The following is a 19874-nucleotide window of genomic DNA, read 5'->3' as shown; positions in this document are numbered from 1 at the left end:
TAAATTTGATCTCTGGTAGAATCCTCATTTTTCATCCAACCCAGAATTTTTTTTAAAAAGAATCTACTATACACATCTTTTTATCCAGTTTCAACTTGAAACATGTTTTATTGATGAATCAGAGAAGATATGAGAATGTCTGCTGCAGTTTTGACGAGGTTCGTACTTCTCGTTTGCCTATTGGTTCAGTTTTGAGTTGTCCATTGTTTTTTTTTTAGTTGTGTGTCAATTTCCCATCTTATTGACATACGCTTCGTTTTTTTTTGCCTTTTCCTCTTACCGTTTGACCCGGCTAAACCATCATGAGCCCTTACGTGAACGTACAAAAAGTCCAAGAGGCCATACCCTGTCATTTTCGATACCCTCTAAAATAAGAAAATCCTTGGAAAAGACATCCTATACATAATCATGCAAAGATTCAAAACTTTTTGCATTGTAATTTATGAGTTAATCTCAAATAGTCTTACCCATTAAACTAGTCTTTTAAACAATCCGAAAAGTCATTTTTTAAAGGCATTTATGTTCTTTGTTTATTTTCTTATAACTGCGTCTTTAAAAACAAGTTTAAATTGTAATTTTCATTATAAGGTTTTTATGTAAAATGTTACACCCAATCCTTCACATATTCCTGCAAAGTGCCTAAACGCGTCATCAATTAGAACTCAACCATGAGCAGAATAAAAAAAAAATTAAAAAAAAAATTCCACTGTAATACGTTTTTTTTACAAACTGGTTTACTATGCAAATTTGTAATTCCAAAAAAAATATGAATGTAGAAGTGCATACTTGTATTTACTTTACCCCTACTCTCCTTACACATACGTATAACCTTTCCCGTCCTATAATCACAGGCAATGAAATCAGAAAACGATTATCAAATTCTACGTTACACTGAGAGGTTCTAAAATAATATATTTTAATTGAAGCAAGACGTGTTTAGCATCATGCATATTATATGATTTAAATATTACAGGTTTCAATCGATAATCAATGAATTGACGCAGTCCCTGTATTTAAAGTTTAATTTGTCAACCTCAGCGTCGAGTATATACCTTTTCGTAACACGCCTAATAATACGTATGATTACAGTTGTCAAACATTCATAGGTTCCAAGTCAAATATTTCATACTGTCTGAAGTGATAATGGTTCATTCACAAAGACATATGATGGCTTTCAATTTATTATACAATTAAAAAAATTTCTGAGGAAAATAGATAAAAATATGAAATTTATTCACTTTCGTTTGGATATAAAAAAGACGATTTCTTCTGAGTTGTGAAACATATTAATGTTTGCCTTGGTTGTACACATCAGAAGGAAAAAAAGGACTTCATTAAAAGATAATTTTTTTTTAACTCTCACATAGGCTATTTGATACTTGTTGCCAATTGTTCAACTTTTGCTTTCGGTCATGGTGTAATTTTTTTTAGATCCTTAGAATACGCCATACATTTTACACTCTACCAATACATATCTAAATTGTTGACGACAAAACATGTAAAAACATTTGGATGTCCAAGCAAAATCCACACTTTATAATTAACATGTCGCAGTTACATAGTTTTTATCAAATATTATTTATTCAAATTGCACTTAGTTAAGCTATTTACCATACTTTTAAGCAAACCCCTTTATGAAGAATAAATGTCTGCGTTTCAAAATGACAAAAATCTTATGTTTTCCCCAAAGTTAGATATAGCTGGTGTTTTGATCTGACACATACATCAAAAGTTAATTCAATCCATTTAAATTTTGTTCCATAAGTATAATGCTTTACAAAAAGGTGGATGTTGTCCTTTAAATTAACATAAAAAGTGACAATTTCTTTCTTTAGTAATAACTATATGATAAAAACACGGAAGAATCAAATATATTGTTGATGTACGTATGATGATGTAGAAAAGGAAATGTTCTCATAGAGTTGGAATACGATTTTTTTAAAAGATATACCTTCGGGATTAAGCTTCACAACTGTTTAATTTTATTTATCTGTTAAACAATAGCTTAACACCTTTTTTAAACGGGAAATTTTTCCTAGTTTCTGTAAAGTACAACAAACATCAAATTGTTTACTTACACAATAAAGAGGTAATGAATCAATGGTTTGATGATATTAAAATTTGATGTGTCAGAAACTAGGATATATTCGACTTTACAGAGCTAGCACTACGAAGGATATGACTCGTCTAGAGTACCAAACACAAAGGGTAAATCAAATAGCATATACAAAAAGAAAAGGAAAGACAAAATCATGGACAAAAGTCAAGAAGCGAAAAGAAAAACAACAGGTCGAACCAAGGACAGTTAAATACAATACTAAGTTATAAAATGACGATTTCAATTCCCTCAACAGTTTTTTTCTTATGCCTTGGTAGACATAAACTAATAATTTAAATATGTATGTTCTCTACTTCTTTTTAAATCAACGCATTCAAGATTGTGACTTTATCCGTATAAGATCATATCTAAAAAAAATAACTATATCTACGCTTATGAAATACGTTTCGAATATTTTAATATTTCCGTAATAAACACGGAATATAATTCCAAATAAAGACAAATATCTTTCTTAAAATCGTTCATCAAGTGAAATAGGAAGTACGATAAGGGTTGGTGGTGACATATGAACGTATACTTATATATAATTATAGCTATTTTATCATTAGAAAATACACATTTATGGTTTAAATATTTCCACACTCAAGTTTTCATAACCTTTACGCTAGAAGAGGAAAGAGGTTGTAAGTATACAATAATTTCTAGTGTTATATTTCATTTTTTTTTAGATGAGACATATGTTTACCTTTTAGCATATTTTCTGTCATAAATTGTACCCAATATGTTTATATTTTCTTGTTCACCAAAGGGCTATTCAAACTCATAAGTCCCGAGGACAAACTGACAACGCCATCAATCTTGATTGATTGTTGTGTAAATATGAGGAGATGTGGCGTGTATGTCAATGCGACAACTATTCACCTGAGACCAAAGGCCGAGGATATTTTATAGGACAGTTGTATGGTTCTCAACAAGGGGCAAAACCCGTACTGTATATTAAACTATAAAAGGCCACGACTTAACAAAAATATGAAAACCAATCTACCATATTAACCAATTTTTTTTATAACATAAGAAGGCTTTTTATGAGTCGCAGCAATATATTTGCACTCAACGGACCATTCAGTAAAATGAGTAATCTTCTGCTTTGATGAAAGTGAGTGGAAGTGTAGTGTAGAGATTCAAAAAATCTTAACTGTCAACCATCAACAGCACTTATATCATCTAAAACATCCAAATAGATTTGTACAATCCAAAAATATTAATTAAAATTTGTCATGTGTTGTATTACAAGAGTTAGTCTAAAGGCTTTAGTTGTGGAAAGGGAACTAGCGAACGGTGACCTAAAGTGGCTAACTTCTACGTCATTTGGCCTTAGGTGGAAAGTTGTCTCCTTTGGTAATCAAACCAAATCTTTTTATTTTTATATAAATAATATAAAATAAGGAGATGTGGTATGATTGCTAATGAGACAACTATCCACCAAAGTTCAAATGAAGTAGATGTAAGCAATTATAGGCAATCATACGGCCGTCAACAATGAGAAAAACCCATAACGTATAGCCAGCTATAAAAGGCCCTGACATGAAAAATATGAAACAATTCAATTGAGAAAAGTAAATTATAACAAAACATTTTACGAACAAACAAAAATGACAGACATGAACCAACAACCACTGAACTACAGGCTCCTGACTTGGGACAGACACAACAAATTAAAACACAGAAAAATTAATTGCAGAACAATTTACGATGATATGATATTTGACGGGGTTTTCAAGACTAAGATAAGTAATTTTTGCCTTTCCCAAATTAATATGCGGACATAACAACTTACATTTCGTAGTGACATCGACTTTTACCGAGGTCTTAATTACTAGTTTTCACGCTAACACTAGTTATTCGTCATTATTTTAAGCGATAATAAGAATTTATAAAGGATAATCATATTGGTCGGAAAAGTTATTCCCCCCCCCCCCTAGATGGATTAACCGGAGTTTTTCACTTTAAAACAAATTATGACAACTTAAGTGAAACCACCATATACATTTTGTATCAGAATTATAATGTCATACATAATGAAAAAGTGAATATAATCTAATACCCAAAAAAATCTATGGCATGCATCATTATGTAGATAACGACATAAAAGATATAGTATCGTACATTTTGAATATAATAAGAGATACAGTAAAATGTAAACTACAGAGTTAAATTTCCCGACAGTTGTGGTATTATTCATAAAATACAACCACTGTTCAAAAGGACGTTTTTCTAATTTTTTATGATGAATTCTAAAAAATACAAATGAGTTTAATTGTTTACTTTATTGAATCTCCATATATAAAACCAGGATTTTTGGCAGTCAGACTGTGTGCAACACTTCTTTAATCTTCATATTGGCATAATTGATTTGTTAATGGATAGTTTAATTCTTGCTTTGTCTTTAACTATTATCTTGGTAGTCAAACAGTTTGCGACGCCCCTCTTACCTTCGGATTAGAATAGGAGAACTATTGTCAAACAAAATTACTTATCTCAACCTTTGAGTTCTTGTTTTCCAGTAGAAATCAAGCTATAAACATTTTTTTTCGTGCCATTTACAAAGACTTCGAATTACTAAATTACTCTTGTCTTAAAAATGCACAATATATAATGATTTCACTTGGAGATTTTATGATGTTGATTAAACAAATTACATAAAACTACACATTTTGTCTAATTTTTTTTTCAGGAAAATGCTAAAAAGTTCTTCTTCAATTATTTTACTTCTTGTCCTGCCAGTCTTTGTTTTTGTTGCACGAACCAGTAGTTGTCCCAAGTCATGTACATGCTCGAAGAAAGGTGGATCTGCGTCATGTCGAGGTGCCTTGTTACGGTTCGTCCCTGTGTTTCCGAGTTATATAACAAAACTTTACTTTTCTGGAAATCTATTAGAAATAATTAACGCTTCAACATTTCGAAATTTGGAAGGATTGAAACTTGTGTATATTTCTCTGGGACAGAACGGCATAACACATATCACAGATGATGCCTTCAGTAATTTTCGCTTCCTCCTTAAAATGGATCTCAGTAGAAATCCTAAATTGACTCCGGCGATTGTAGCAGATGCAATAGCACATATAAATTGTTTAGATTTTAAACAAATTATACTTAATAGAATGAAATGGAGCAATGAACCAACTGATTTATACATTGCTTTATCACGCTTTAACATTGAAAAGCTAGAAATACTGGAGAACAATTTCGAAAATTTGAATATGACACTTCTCAGCGAAAATTTGGTTCAGCTGAAAGAGTTGCGTATTGGATATGGCATAATATCTATTATCCAACCAGGTTTTTTTCAAAAATTAGAAATACTAGATCTTCATTATAATCGTATACAAATAACAAACGACTTTTTTGGAAATGAAACAACCTGTTATTTTCCGAAACTTGTTAAACTTAATTTGATGGCTAATTCCATTGCTAATATAAATAACCTGTTCTGGTGTTTAGAGAATCTGAACTTCTTACGTCTTAATGGGAATCCAATATTAGGTGTATTGAATTACACGTTTCTTAAACTTCCGTCGCTTGAATTCCTATACATGAGTAATCTAGGATTCCGATTTAACAGAATAGAGAATAGAGCATTTCAAAGCATTACTTTGAAACGGCTATTGTTTGCTTACAATCATTTTGTTTTCAAATATAACATAATGTACCATTTTAATGAGACCGAAATTTTCAGACATAGCCCTAAAATTGACTATCTTGATTTAAGTGGCAACGAATTCCCCTCTATACATGTTTTAGAGAAAATGTTATCGTCATTACGATCTCTATCACATCTTAATATGGATAACTGTCAACTGATAACACTACCTGAGAATTTGTTTTCAGAATTGCCTAACTTATCATATGTTTCATTTAAAGACAACAGAATCTCATCGTGGAATGGACACAGAGTATTCGGAAACCAATCATCTGTCCGAACGATAATATTGACCGGAAATGCTTTATCAACTATAAACGAAACAATGTTTCCTCGAAATGCATTAACACATTTATCAATGTTGTCATTAGGAAGCAACCCCTTTGCATGTACATGCTCTAATGTATGGTTTCACAACTGGATACAAACGGAAAAAATCATTTTCGAAAATTATCCAGAATCGTACCATTGTAAAACGCCTGCAGAAAAAGACGGTGAAATGCTCAAAGATGCAATACCAACAAATTTCGAATGTTCTACAAATAATGAATTATTCACTGCTATTGTCACATCACTATCATTATCAGGAATTGTGTTCGTTATCATTTTCAGTTTAATCTTCAGATTACGATGGCATATACGATATTGGTTATTTCTTTACCGTGTGAAAAAGAAAGGATTTTCTCTTATTTCAAATGAGGAAACAGAATATAAATATGAAGCATACGCAATATACTGTGACAATGATCTACAATGGATTCAAAAAAAGCTTTTAGAAAAAATAGAAAATGAGTCGGGAATTTCTTTATGTATAAGAGATCGAGATTTTGAAGTTGGGAAAGTGTATGTCGAGAACATAATTGAAAAAATGACCGCAAGCAGGAGAATAATTCTCGTTATATCTCATGAAATGGTAAAAAGCGACTGGTGTCTGTTTGAATCAAGAATAGCGCAGGAAAAATGTCTTAACATGGAATCTGACGCATTAATAAGTCTTATGGTAGAGGATGTGTCTGAAGAAAATATATCAGCAAGTTTGCGTGCTTTTGTTAATTCAGCATCACTTAGTAAATTTCCAAAAAAAGAATATGACGAGGGACAGTTCTGGTTGAACTTAACAAAATTACTTCGAAACCAAACATAGAATTGTCGATATAAAATCCTGAATAAACCTTATTTTGAATTAATTGTGTCAGTACTCTTCCTAGCATTGCGAGTGAAACACGCAAGGATGTTCTTTTATATCATTTACAAAATGAAAGTGCTGTTTTCTGCCAGAACACACACCGTTATATGAAGGAACATTTTTGAAAATATAACTTTTTTGAGATCAGTGATTTTTTTTTAATTGAGAAACAATAGGACAAATCAAAGATCAGTTGGTCAGTTTTTACCAGAATTCAAAAGGTTTTTTATTCGTAGTATTGTTAATAGTCTATACATATAATTTCAGATGACACATGTAGATAGATACATTTTAATCTATTAGTTTAGAGGATTTATATCAATTCATGTATTATCATTTCTTTATCTTGATAAAGACATCTTAGGTTCAATAGTTTACATTATGTTATTATTTATTTACATCAGTGATTATGTATCAGTTAAAGCATAAACTTACAAGTTAAATGCTACGACTGTGACTGTGACTTTGTTATCATTTTTAGTGTTGATCAATAGTCCTTTCAATTTTATTATTAGTCACTACCTGCAATCAAAATTGGGTTACATGTTATTTTCAGTTGATTTGAAAAATCAACAATGGAATATACAAGTATATAAATATATAACTGTATGAACATTGTCTGATGGAACTGTGCGCCTAACCACCATTTTAGTACATCATTTTCGACAAAGCAGCAAACAATGTGATGATGAAATGAGGTAAATAGTAAATGGAAGTTTAAAAGAATGAAACCATATATTCTTCCACTTTAATGTCGTTTGTTCCACTTAGAGTAAAAAATCTGACAGTTATATCATTTCCACATCTTAGTTTAAGTTTTTTTTAACATTTGAAGGTTCCTACTATGTTTTAGCAACCTAAACTACACACACACACACACACACAAAAACGTAAAATGTCGATAGTTTCATCTCGGCTTCTAGAAGTGTTCTACAACTAATCTTTCTGTCGAGTTTCTTGACTACAATTAAAGAACGTGCCTTTTTTGGTTTTTCAATTCGGTTGAAAGTTGTGAGTTTTCGACTTTCTACACGATACTTGTCACATACCATGTTATCAAACAGAAATATACGTAATACAAATAATAATAATTGTCCTTTCTGATATATTTAAATATTTATGTTGCAAGCTGAAACTCTCCTCAAAGATTTTCCGTTTCCTATTGTTCATCTTCTTTTTTTATACGTTGGTGTTTTCCTTTGACCCTTTTCATGATGTGTATATTCCCCATCTTGTTGCTATGCTCGTCTCTGTATTGTCGTGTTTGTTGCCTTGCCGTAATCTTAAGAATAAATTGTAAAAAGTAAAATATCAAAAATAACTCCAAGAAAAATTCAAAATGGAAAATCCTTTATCAAATGGCAAAATCAAATAATCAAACACATCAAACGAATGGAAAACAACTGTCATATTCCTGACTTGGTACATATATTTCCTTATGTGGAAAATGGTGGATTAATCCTTGTTTTATAGCTAGCTATACCTCTCACTTGTAAATCATCTTGTCAGGGATTTTGTTACTACAAATTACTTAAATTCGAGACAACAGTGGTTTAACGATGTTCAAATTTCGTAAGTCCTTCAAGAAGTTTAAAACCGTTACTAAAACAAGTATTTGGTCGGAATATTTGACCGTAACTGTAGAATCTTTTTTAACAACACGATATCACGTTCTAATTTTACGGTGTGTTGTATATAGACTCATAACATGTAAACTTATTGATTCATTGAATAAACTTATTTAACAATCTAAGACTGTAGTAAGATTATTGAATATTGTCTCCATCGGTACATACATTGATTTGTATCGTGATAATTCAAAACATAACTAAATATGTATGGCTTAAGAGTTATGAACATTTTAGGCTTACATTGTGTCGATACTTACATTTTGGCATTGCACAAGGTCATGCTTTTCTTAGACTGTTCACTTATTAGTACTAAAATTTTGAAAAATGCATATAGTACACCAAATTACTTTTATGACGCTTTTGCAAAATTTTAGCGGACTGGTTTGTGAAAATGCTCACAATTTTTTGACTGCTTTTATTTGTGTATATATAGAGGCAACAGTAGTATACCGTTGTTCAATAGTCATAAATCGATTTAACTGAAACAAATGCGGGTCACAAACCAAAACCGAGGGAAACACATCAACTATAAGAGGAAAACAACGGAACAACATAAACACTGAACTGCTACAAAAACAAACGCCAACATACATAGAAACGGACTATTTAATAACAACTGCCATATTCCTGACTTGGTACAAGACATTTGTAGAAAAAATAGTGGGTTGAACCTGTTTTTATGACTAGCCAAACTTCCGCTTTTATGGCAATGTTAAAAATACCGCTAAAATGACAACTTTACATGACAGGAATACATTACAACTAAACGCAAGAACACTCAGGACAGAGGCATACATAAATAAATAATAGTACATTACAACATGTAAACCACAGAATAACAATGGACACCTCCCATTTACATCACAAAAGAATTATGAACTTTGCGTCACACAAATGTATCAACGCCACAAAAAGTGACGTCACAGGTAAATTTCTAGAAATAGAAGATAAAATTAGGTTTAAGTTTGTAATGGTGTTATTTTATGTATTTTCTAACCATTACAAAAATAATAATATAGAATTGTGTTAGTAATGATGTATATATAATATATTTAACACAAACACAAAATGATTATCCCAATTCCTTGGGTTTAATCTTACCGCTGCTGTGCGTAGACATGTCAAATATATACAAAGTAACAATTGTTATGAATACGGTAACAAAGCTTACCATTGTCAATATTAGGATGAAAATAAGTAAGAGAGTGCCGAGTTTATGGTCAACTTCGACCTACATCGATTTGTCAAACTCGGCTTAGTAGAGTTTGTCGAGTTTACTAGAGTTTCAATCTAGTGTGACCCTACCCGAATTAAATTGGAATCAACTCTGAGTTGAGTCAGCTTTAATTAAGTTACGAAATGCCGACAAACAAGAACAGCAAAGAAGAGAATGATACAAAATAAGTGACATTTTTTTTAATTAAGCCAAAGAAAGATTTATCGTTTGGTTGTGATTTGACAATAACAAATATTTTACATGTATAAAAACTGCCGGTGATGTTTATCCATAGAACAGATAAAATATAATTTCGCAAAATTATTACGAACATCCATTCCCTTTACTTATCAGATGACGGGGCAGGAGGATTATAATAAATAATGGTCTGGTTAGAACTGAAAATGAAAAAAAAAATGAATAAATGATAGAAGTCCTTTAATTTAATTGCGTTACACGTTTGAACATAAAGTTGTTCATTTTCGACGTCCATAAAAATAATAAGCAACCGCTGCTATAATTGTGTTCCATTTTGGGAGTCAAATCAAGTTTTCACTTCGATTCAGGAAGGTTGCGCACATACGCATTAGCACTGATTGTATAACTCTGTCCGACCCGAGTAGACGAATCGAAGTAGAACATTTTTTCTCAAAAAGGGAATCATGAAAACAGAAAAAGCATTAACACGGTAAAAACGTAAGCATAATAAGACAATTCATTAGAAAACAAAACCGATTCGTTAAAAACTATCGTAACATTCTTGGCATATCATCAAAGATGCATCTTTTAAACAAACATTCACTTTATATAATGTTTAGTGTTGTTGAAACCTTTCTAATAATTGATGAACGCTCCTCAAAATTAGAAAAGTCTTATGTTTGGGTTGGAAAGTGAAAAAAACGATAAAGACAAAGGGGTATAAGAATATGTTCTACATGAAAACTACCCAATTCTCGATTATAATACATTAAATAGTAAACACGAAATTTATGTAAAACCTTGTTACCTATTCTGACATCGGACTCGGACTTCTTTTAACTGGGTTTACTGTGCGTATTGCTGTGTGTTTCTTTATTCTACATTGGCCAGAGGTATAGGGGGAGGGTTGAGATCTCACAAAACATTTTTAACCCCGCCGCATTTTTGCGCCTGTCCCAAGTCAGGAGCATCTGGCCTATGTTAGTCTTGTATTTTTTTTTAATTTTAATTAATTTATATGTTTTGGAGTTTAGTATGACGTCCATTTTCACTGAACTAGTACACATTTTTATTTAGGGGCCAGCTGAGGACCACCTCCGGGTGCGGGATTTTCTCGCTGTGTTGAAGACCCATTGGTGGCCTTGGGCTGTTTTCTGCCCTTTGGTTGGGTTGTTGTCTTTATGACACATTCCCCATTTCCATTCTCCATTTTATTATAATTTGTAAGCCATACGCACGTTTCGTTTACATATGAATCATAAGTGAGGCTCGAAATAAAACAACTGAAAGGCCAAATCAAAATGATGGTCTAAATAAACCGAAAACTACGTCTCTACATATGTGAACATACCGCACAAAATAACATAAAAGTGTCCCTTTCATACAATGACCGTCGTTTAAACCAATTTGTTCAAGCCTCTCGGTTTAAATATTTTTTAAATATTCAAAGTGTAGATAAACTTTTCTCCTAAATACCAAAAGGTGCGGAAGGGAGTATATGTAATGAAATCACAGATTGAAGCTGTACTCCTACATCATTTAATCCAAGAATGGTACTCAGCCAAGTGTCGAGTGAGTACGATTTGTTAGGACTTGCTCTTCCATATATTTTAGCAGCAAATGTTCTAATGCAAAAACTATGAAAAGAAAACAGTGTGAATGACAAAACTCAAACCGATTTGCTTATGTTTTATGTCAACAGAACCAAGATTATTCGACAATAAACTGTTGAAATTTCATAGATGTTTAAAACCCGAAAATGTCGTTTGTAACCCTATATTAGGTTTTTTTGAGGATGGAAGCAAAATAAATTATAGGTCATGTTCATATTATTACAGAGAAAAGAAAATACTAGTATATAACTACCAGCTCTACAAATGATAGCCAGACATTGTAAAGCGACTACAAAACAGTAATCCGTTCAAATACTAAAAATTTGATTATGTGGAACTGTAGTGACAGCAAGAATTAGACAACATTTAGTGGAGGAAATGGATTACAATTTAGTCGTGTTACACCCGAAGATCACTTGATTATTTCGAGTGTACTAATTCAACAAGAACAGGACACAATAGCAACTGCAACGTCATCTGAAATTAAGAGGATAACTGACACATATTCTGGTTTGAATAAACTGATGTTAAACTGTAACGTTTCTTCAAATTTGAAACTATTGCGAATACCTTGCATACGTATGGTGGATGAACACTATATATTTCCTCAGAGAGAATTTTCTTATACTTTGCCAAAATGTAGATTTCACCATGCTTTTTTCAAAAATATGATAAAAAGTATGGGTCACCGTGTTATTTTTCAAGCTACAAATCGTGCTAAAATGCCTAATGTTGCATAGATTATTCATAAAAAACACCGCTTTGAGAACAAAAGGAAGTCTATGGGATATAATTTGAAATAAAATATGAGAAGATAGGTTTAATAATATGCTTTAAGAAAATAGAAATAAAAAAATTTGTCAGCGAACTTGTTTTCTTGCTACAAGTAAAATATTGAAATTTTTTTTATATCTATATATATACCTTTTTCATTTTTTTACTATAATACTATAAGAGTTATCTCCCCCTATATGGCTAAGTTGACAAATTGAATCGAGCAAAATCAAATATTTGGTCTAAATATTGCAATAAATCACTTATGTTCCTTTATCTAAATAAACAGTTTCAAATATTAATTGCCAATCTGTTTCAAAACTTTCAGATTTAAGCAAAGAAATAGACCGATTGTGAACTGCTATATTACAATCCAAGATGGCGGTACACAATAAATCTACCTTATGATACTTATGCGTAACTTTGAAATGTGCTGCAATAGATATAACTGCTGAGAATCTACACGACACAGAACGTGAATGGATAAGGTATTTACAGAGGAATTTTCTGATGATAGGAAAATTTTCGACGATTAACTCCCGAAAAGAATGAAGAATTAAGTCCAGATTATAATATTTTTTGCTGAGTGCTGTCGGTTTTTATAGATTCCTACTTGAAGTTGAGACGTCGAAAGCAAAAATCAGCATGAAATTCTTTCATAGATGTCATAATTATTTGGACTTATCCTGGACCTTGCATCTTTCTCTGAAAAATGCCTGCACCTTGGATAAATTATCTTAGAAATAGTATTTTTCACATGTACACAAAGTCATCAATATGACCAATAGCAAATATATATACTTGTTGATTGAATTAACCAATTTGAACGCATAGTCCAAATAATATGATATTATGATTTCTTGAAAGGCTTTGTTCATTTTTTACTGTGAAGCCTTCCTATGACAGTCCATTTTAGGAATGCATCACAGCAAAAAATTAAAGAAGCCTTTCATGACAAAATAATATTGGACTAATAGATATATTATGTAGTTTGTTAATCATGACTGCCCACCTTGACATGTTTTTTTTTTAGATATGGTTATCATCAGTATTTAAATTAAAATAACACTGCATGCATGCAGATGATATCTATATACATGTACATGTATGTACCTCAGTTATAGCAAACATTGTCAAGGCAGTAAATTGTTTAGTACTGTAAATTCAGAAAGAATTGCGAGGTTTTCATCAATGCGAATAATGCGACTGGATGAGTATCACAATAATAAAAACTAACATTCTGGTATCAGATACATGTATCTGTATGCAGATTTTCCTCTCACAGAATTTGCAATATTAAATTAACCTCATGTTTTTTTCCTTTCTAAAAAAGTTCATAAATCAAAATAATAAATGAACTATAATTTAAGAAATTACAGTAAAAATTCTAAGAAACAACTATTATATAGATATGAGAAGATGTGGTATGAGTGCCAATGAGACAACTCTCCATCCAAGTCACAATTTGTAAAAGTAAACCATTATAGGTCAAAGTACAGTCACCAACACGGAGTCTTCGCTCACACCGAACAGCAAGCTATAAAGGGCCCCAAAAATGACTAGTGTAAAACCATTCAAACGGTTCAAACCAACGGTATAATCTATATAAAAAACGAGAAACGAAAAACACTTATGAACCACATCAACAAACGACAACTACTGAACATCAGATTCCTGACTTAGGACTTAGAACTAGTTATGTTCAATTTTCTAAATATCTGATATTGAATTAGAAAAATAGGGCATTAAAATTCAGGATTTATGAACAGGTAAGGTCAAGAGAAAGCTTAATTTTTGACTTTGACAAGTATAGGATATGCATGTACCAACCATTCATCTTTTTATTATTTTTTGGGGGCAAGGGGGGTGGGGGGAGGGGGGGGAGAGTATCTAGGTACAATCAATTTTAAGCTGGATATATATACTGTACGATGTAAATTTCCTTTTGGTCCAATCATGAAGCAGAGCTACATCATGTACATGTACTAACCTGTTAAGTCTTGGCTTAGATACAAACAATGTAGGCTTGCTTTATTTGAGGTACATGTAGTTGTAAATTAACACTAAATATTGCTTGTATTTTTTTCTTAGTTTTATATGGTTCTTGGAACACCTCAACACTTTAGGCCCTAGAGACCAACAAATTACAGAATAAATGAACCCGCTGCATTTGTTTGCACCTGTCCTAAGTCAGGAATCTGATGTTCAGTAGTTGTCGTTTGTTGATGTGGTTCATAAGTGTTTCTCGTTTCTCGTCTTTTATATAGATTAGACCGTTGGTTTTCCCGTTTGAATGGTTTTACACTAGTAATTTTTCGGGGCCCTTTATAGCTTACTGTTCGGTGTGATCCAAGGCTCCGTGTTGAAGACCGTACTGTGACCTATAATGGTTTACTTTTATAAATTTTGACTTGGATGGAGAGTTGTCTCATTGGCACTCATACCACATCTTCTTATATCTAAGTACATGATAAACAGTAACATATAGTTGCTAACATCTACTTTATTTGGTCTCTGGTAGATACAATGTAGTTGTCTCATTGGTAATCAAACCACATACATATTGTATTATTTTATATTAAAACAAAAATCAGGCGCTAAAATTTCCTAAATCACGAGGCCTGGAACTATCCTTAAATGGATGTTGTGTTGCCATATAATAAAACAAAAGTCAGTCAATTTTGGACTTTACAATGCAACATAAAATGTGTGTTAATTTTTTTGTTAAATGGTTAAAAAAATGTAGTACTTTTTTATAAATGTTATAGGTGCTTGGGAGTTTTTCATAATCTTAGTAAAGGTTAACGTTGCTCCTAAAAACATACTAATTACATTGGACACATGAATTGCTAAAATCTGTGGGTGTTTTTTATGCCCTGCTCTAGACAACAAGGGCATTTAGTGTTACCCTTGACTGTCTGTCCAGCCAAATTTTAGTTTCTGCACTCTAACTTTAGTTTGTCTCATGCAAATTTTATGAAACTCATACACAATGCTAAGAACCACAACACGCAGACAGACTTTCGGTTGTGATTCATTTACCGTTCTAGAGTTATGCCCCCTTTTAACTTGGATAATTGCAAAGCTTGAGCTTGGGCGTTCATGTCCTCAGACATTCTTCTTTTATTGTAGAGTGATTTTTGTTCTAAAATGATCTATCTAGACATGGTTCCTGTTACAAATTTTCAATCACTTGACTTTTTATACGCTTGTCGAAGACGGGACATATTAACTGTACCAATGTCCATGATGTCCATCTGTCTGTCAACACTTTGTAAGATAACTTAAATTGGATGTAATTTTATCACAACAATATAAAATTTTATTTTTAAATTTTTGGCTGTGTCATTCCAGAGTTACAGGACTTTAAGAGGGTAGGAATGGGGTACCCCAAATTGCGAATGACGATAAAATAGTTGTGTAAGTAACGTTAAAGATAAAAATATTACTCCATCAGTCAGGGGACTTACTTAAATGAGTGATTTTTTTAATCACTGATTCAAGTAACATTGTCTCCACAAATGTTGGAAGTAAGAGTTGTCTTTCTTTAATAATCACCTATTTAAGTAGTACAAATAAATCACTAGACTAAGTGATTTAATTTTATTGTAGTATAGCTTTAAATATACAATACTTATGATCCAGGGACTAATTATTTTGACAAAATTATCAGAACCAAAATCTGTATTGATATGATGACCGGTCATGTCAGGTGATGACCTTGTACTGAATCTGGGATAATGACATGAAAAATCACCTGTTTAAGTATCATACCTCTATTTTCTTCCAAAAAATCACTTCTTTTAAAGTATTATTATTTTAATTACCCCCACTAATTTCAACACCCCCGAACAGTGAAATTTTGATCGTGAACAGTAAAATTTTATTACATAATCTGTAAGATGAAACCTTGAATTTTACAAGAAAATTACTCCCACTGCTGGGAAAAATCCGTTAAGAAAGTATCAGTTCATTATATAAAGCCTTCATTATAGCATTTTTTCAACAAATATTTATATAGAATTTACAGCTAATTGATTGCATCAAAGGCATAAACCTTGCTATTTAAAAGAAGAAAAAGGTTCATTTTTTTCCAATTTTACTAATAATAAGATATAATTTAAACCTTTATGTTTAAAATTTTGGTAAAACTACAAAATCACAATTTAAGACAAAATTTCGAATTTGCTACTTAAATAAGTGATTTTTTAATCACTTAATTCAGTAAGTCCCCTGACTGTCCATTTGATGCCAAGTAGCTACAAAATAAGATATGAGGATAAAAAATTAAGGCTCGTTTGATGCTAACGGTAGCGAAAAAAAGACGCTTAACGATAAAGAGCATTCATATATACTATGGAACGCCACAGCTGTCTTATGTGGAACTCTTATATTACGTTATGTTGTTTTAGTATTACTTGATGATATGTTGTCTTTACATAATGATGTTTTGATATAACTCAATATGGCATAGTCATTACTTAATGATATTTCGATATTTCACGATATGGTTTCGTATTGACTTGATATAGTTTTATCATTACTTGATATGGTTTTGTCATTAATCAATGTGGCTTTGTCATTAGTCGATGTGGTTTCACCATTATTTAATGTGGTTGTTTCATTAGGCAATGTGGTTTTAACATTACTTGATGTGTATGTGACTTAATGTAATGTAGTTGTTTCATTATATGATGTGGTTTTGTTGTTTCGTAATGATGATTTGCCAATTCTTTATATGGTTTTAACATAACGTAATGATGTTTTAAAATTTGACGATTTGACACTACATGATGTGTTTGTTTCAGTATTTGATGTGGTCCTTTCATTCTTTGATGTGGTTATCACATCACGTGACCATTTCGGAAAAAATAGTTCTATTTTTAAACCGATTTCACTATGTCGTTTGTTTAATGTCCTTTGAATGAGTTTTGCCATCCATTGAGTTCAAGTTCAAATTAAAGTTCGACTTGTTGTTCAGAGTTATTCGGTATGAAAAAGGGGAACGGCAGACAAAAATAAGAAAAAAGTACTAAACAATTTACAGTCTTTCGGCCATACGGGGGATATCCCTAAACAATTTGGTCCTGCCGTGTTTTTTTCTTTTTTCTTTCTTAGTTCTGAAATGGAAGCAGTATATATATAATTCGTGAAAGATTCTACGGAATTCTCGTCTCGCCTGATATTGCTGCTGTCAGTGTAAAAGCGTAATGTTGACTGTACATTTATTTGTACATTTTTCGGTAAATACAAAATTAAAAAAAGAAATGTTTTTCTGTAGATGCTTTATCTTGATCTTGAAGAATAACTCCTATACAAGTTTTATACTAATCCATTGAGTTTTTCAAATTTATCATACCAAAAACAGTCTAATTCGGTAATATTTAATGCAAAAAAAAACCTATATAGAAATAAGAAAATGTGGTATGATTGCCAATGAGACAACTCTCAACCAAATATTTACCACATGACGTAGAAGTTTTAAACAACTATATTTGACTGTATAGTCTTCAACAATGAGCAAAACCCATACCACATAGTATGCTATAAAAGGTCCCGAAATGAAAAATGTAAAAACAATTTAAATGAGAAACCTGACAATCTAAATGATGAAGACGCCGACGCCACTAACCACAACGAAATATAGGTTTGTTGTGTCTCACTGCCGCTACATTAATGTCCCAGGTTCAACACAAAAATCAAAAGACTTGTACTTTATTGTCGGCAATGAGACACTTTATATCAACTCACACTAAAGTTACAGGGGAATGGGGGGATCGGAATAAGCGACAAACATCAATTCTATAAAATATGATTTATTTTTTTTTTAGCGTGTATAATTATTTGAACATATACGAATATCAGTCTGTTATTATTATAAATTGCATACTCTGATATATATATATCGCACTAATTGAAACAACAAACTTTTTGGAATATCTGTTTCACAAGTGACGACGGATATGTTCCAGTTTTCGTACCACAACCCCGTCCTCTTTTCCTCGAACGGGAACTACCAAATAAAACCAAATCACTGGGTTTATACTTTCACGAATAACACGACGGCTACCACACGTTGAGCAGAATCTGCTTAACCTTCTGGAGCACGCGAGATCATCACCAATGGATTTATATCACCCAGTAATACCGATCTATTGATTTAAGCCTATTGGAACTTTTTTTTTACATTTTCTTATGTTGTGCTGTTCCATTACAGTCCGAGTTTAGGTTAGGGTTTAGCGCTCACATACATGTTAAACTCCGCCACGTGCACTTTCTGTATGTGCCTGCCCGAGCCACTTGAAGAACCTGTGGTTCAATGGTTGTCATTGTTTACTGTGTGTCAAATTTGTTTTTCATAGATTATTTTGTTATAAATTTGAATTGTTTCACATTTTCACGTGGTGGCCTATGTAGCCTTTTTTTACTATACGGTGCGTTGAAGGCTGTACGGTTGCCTATGATTGCTTACATCCATTACTGTGACATTTAAACTTTAGTGGATAGTAATCTCAAGGGCAATCATTACACATCCAACTTTATTCCAATTTCTATGTTGTGTTTTGTATACTGTAACATTGTTTATGTTTTGTACAAATACCCCTCAGCCCTCTTTTCGGAAGCCCGAGCAAAAGCCCTTGATCTTCGATAGAAAAATTTAAATACCGTGACGAACTCATATTAGATAACTCCAATTTTAACTCGAAATCTTAATCTAAACGAAACTCATATTCGACTCTAACTCAAACTCTACCCCAAAAGGCTCCTCAAATTCAAAGTTGAAGTCGAATTCATTATTGTAACTCGAACGCTACCTTTGACTCAATCTTGAAATTGAACCCGAAACTCAATGCTACTAGAACTTTTATTCTAATAATGGCTTGAATTATAACTTAAATCGAAGACTTAACTCAAAGTTTAATTCGAAAATTTAATTTAAACTCTAAGTTTAATTCGAAACTTTAATTTAAACTCTAAGTTTAATTCGAAACTTAAATTTAAACTCTAACTCGATGGATGGCCACACTCATCCAAGGCACATAAAACATGGAAATCTATGATCTAAAAATAGAAATAGTTTTTCCGAAATGGTCACGTGGTTTTACCTCCACCACGTAATGTGATAACCACATCAAAGAATGAAAGGACCACATCAAATACTGAAACAAACACATCGTGTAGTGTAAAATCGTCAAATTTTGAAACATCATTACGTTATGTTAAAGCCATATAAAGAATTGGCAAATCATCATTACGAAATAACAAAACTACATCATGTAATGAAACAGTACGTTAAGTCAGATACAAATCAAGTAATGTTAAAACCACAATGCCGAATGAAACAACCACATTAAATAATGGTGAAACCGCAGGGAATAATGACAAAACCATATTAAGTAATGACAAAACTATATCAATTCAATACGAGTCAATATCGTGTAATGTCGAAATATGATTAAGTAATGACTATTCCATATTGAGTTATATCAAAACTTC

At 32.0% G+C, this 19874-nt stretch overlaps 2 protein-coding genes across 2 annotated transcripts in view; both read left to right on the top strand.

Moving 5' to 3' along the window:
• LOC127711278 (toll-like receptor 6) overlaps positions 1-19874 on the top strand; it is a 230850-nt gene that overhangs the window by 53024 nt on the left and 157952 nt on the right. The gene's annotated exons all lie outside the window — the stretch shown is intronic.
• LOC127712831 (toll-like receptor 13) lies at positions 2125-7245 on the top strand. Its single transcript, XM_052219438.1, has 3 exons — positions 2125-2208; positions 2306-2353; positions 4900-7245. Exons 1-3 carry the CDS (start codon positions 2125-2127, stop codon positions 6901-6903), a joined length of 2136 nt encoding a protein of 711 aa, XP_052075398.1. The 3' UTR covers positions 6904-7245.

The sequence above is a fragment of the Mytilus californianus genome, unplaced genomic scaffold, assembly GCF_021869535.1.
Source record: "Mytilus californianus isolate M0D057914Y unplaced genomic scaffold, xbMytCali1.0.p SCAF_8, whole genome shotgun sequence".
NCBI lineage: Eukaryota > Metazoa > Mollusca > Bivalvia > Mytilida > Mytilidae > Mytilus > Mytilus californianus.
The sequence above is the reverse complement of the archived record's forward strand: the minus strand, read 5'-3'. Positions and strand labels throughout refer to the sequence as shown.

Bases quoted from the DNA above. Each gene is read 5' to 3' on its own strand.
- LOC127712831 (XM_052219438.1), top strand. From the start codon at position 2,125: ATGTGTCAGAAACTAGGATATATTCGACTTTACAGAGCTAGCACTACG. The intron at 2,209-2,305 runs GTAAATCAAATA...AACCAAGGACAG, and splicing joins TAGAGTACCAAACACAAAGG to TTAAATACAATACTAAGTTA. The intron at 2,354-4,899 runs GTTTTTTTCTTA...ACATGCTCGAAG, and splicing joins CGATTTCAATTCCCTCAACA to AAAGGTGGATCTGCGTCATG.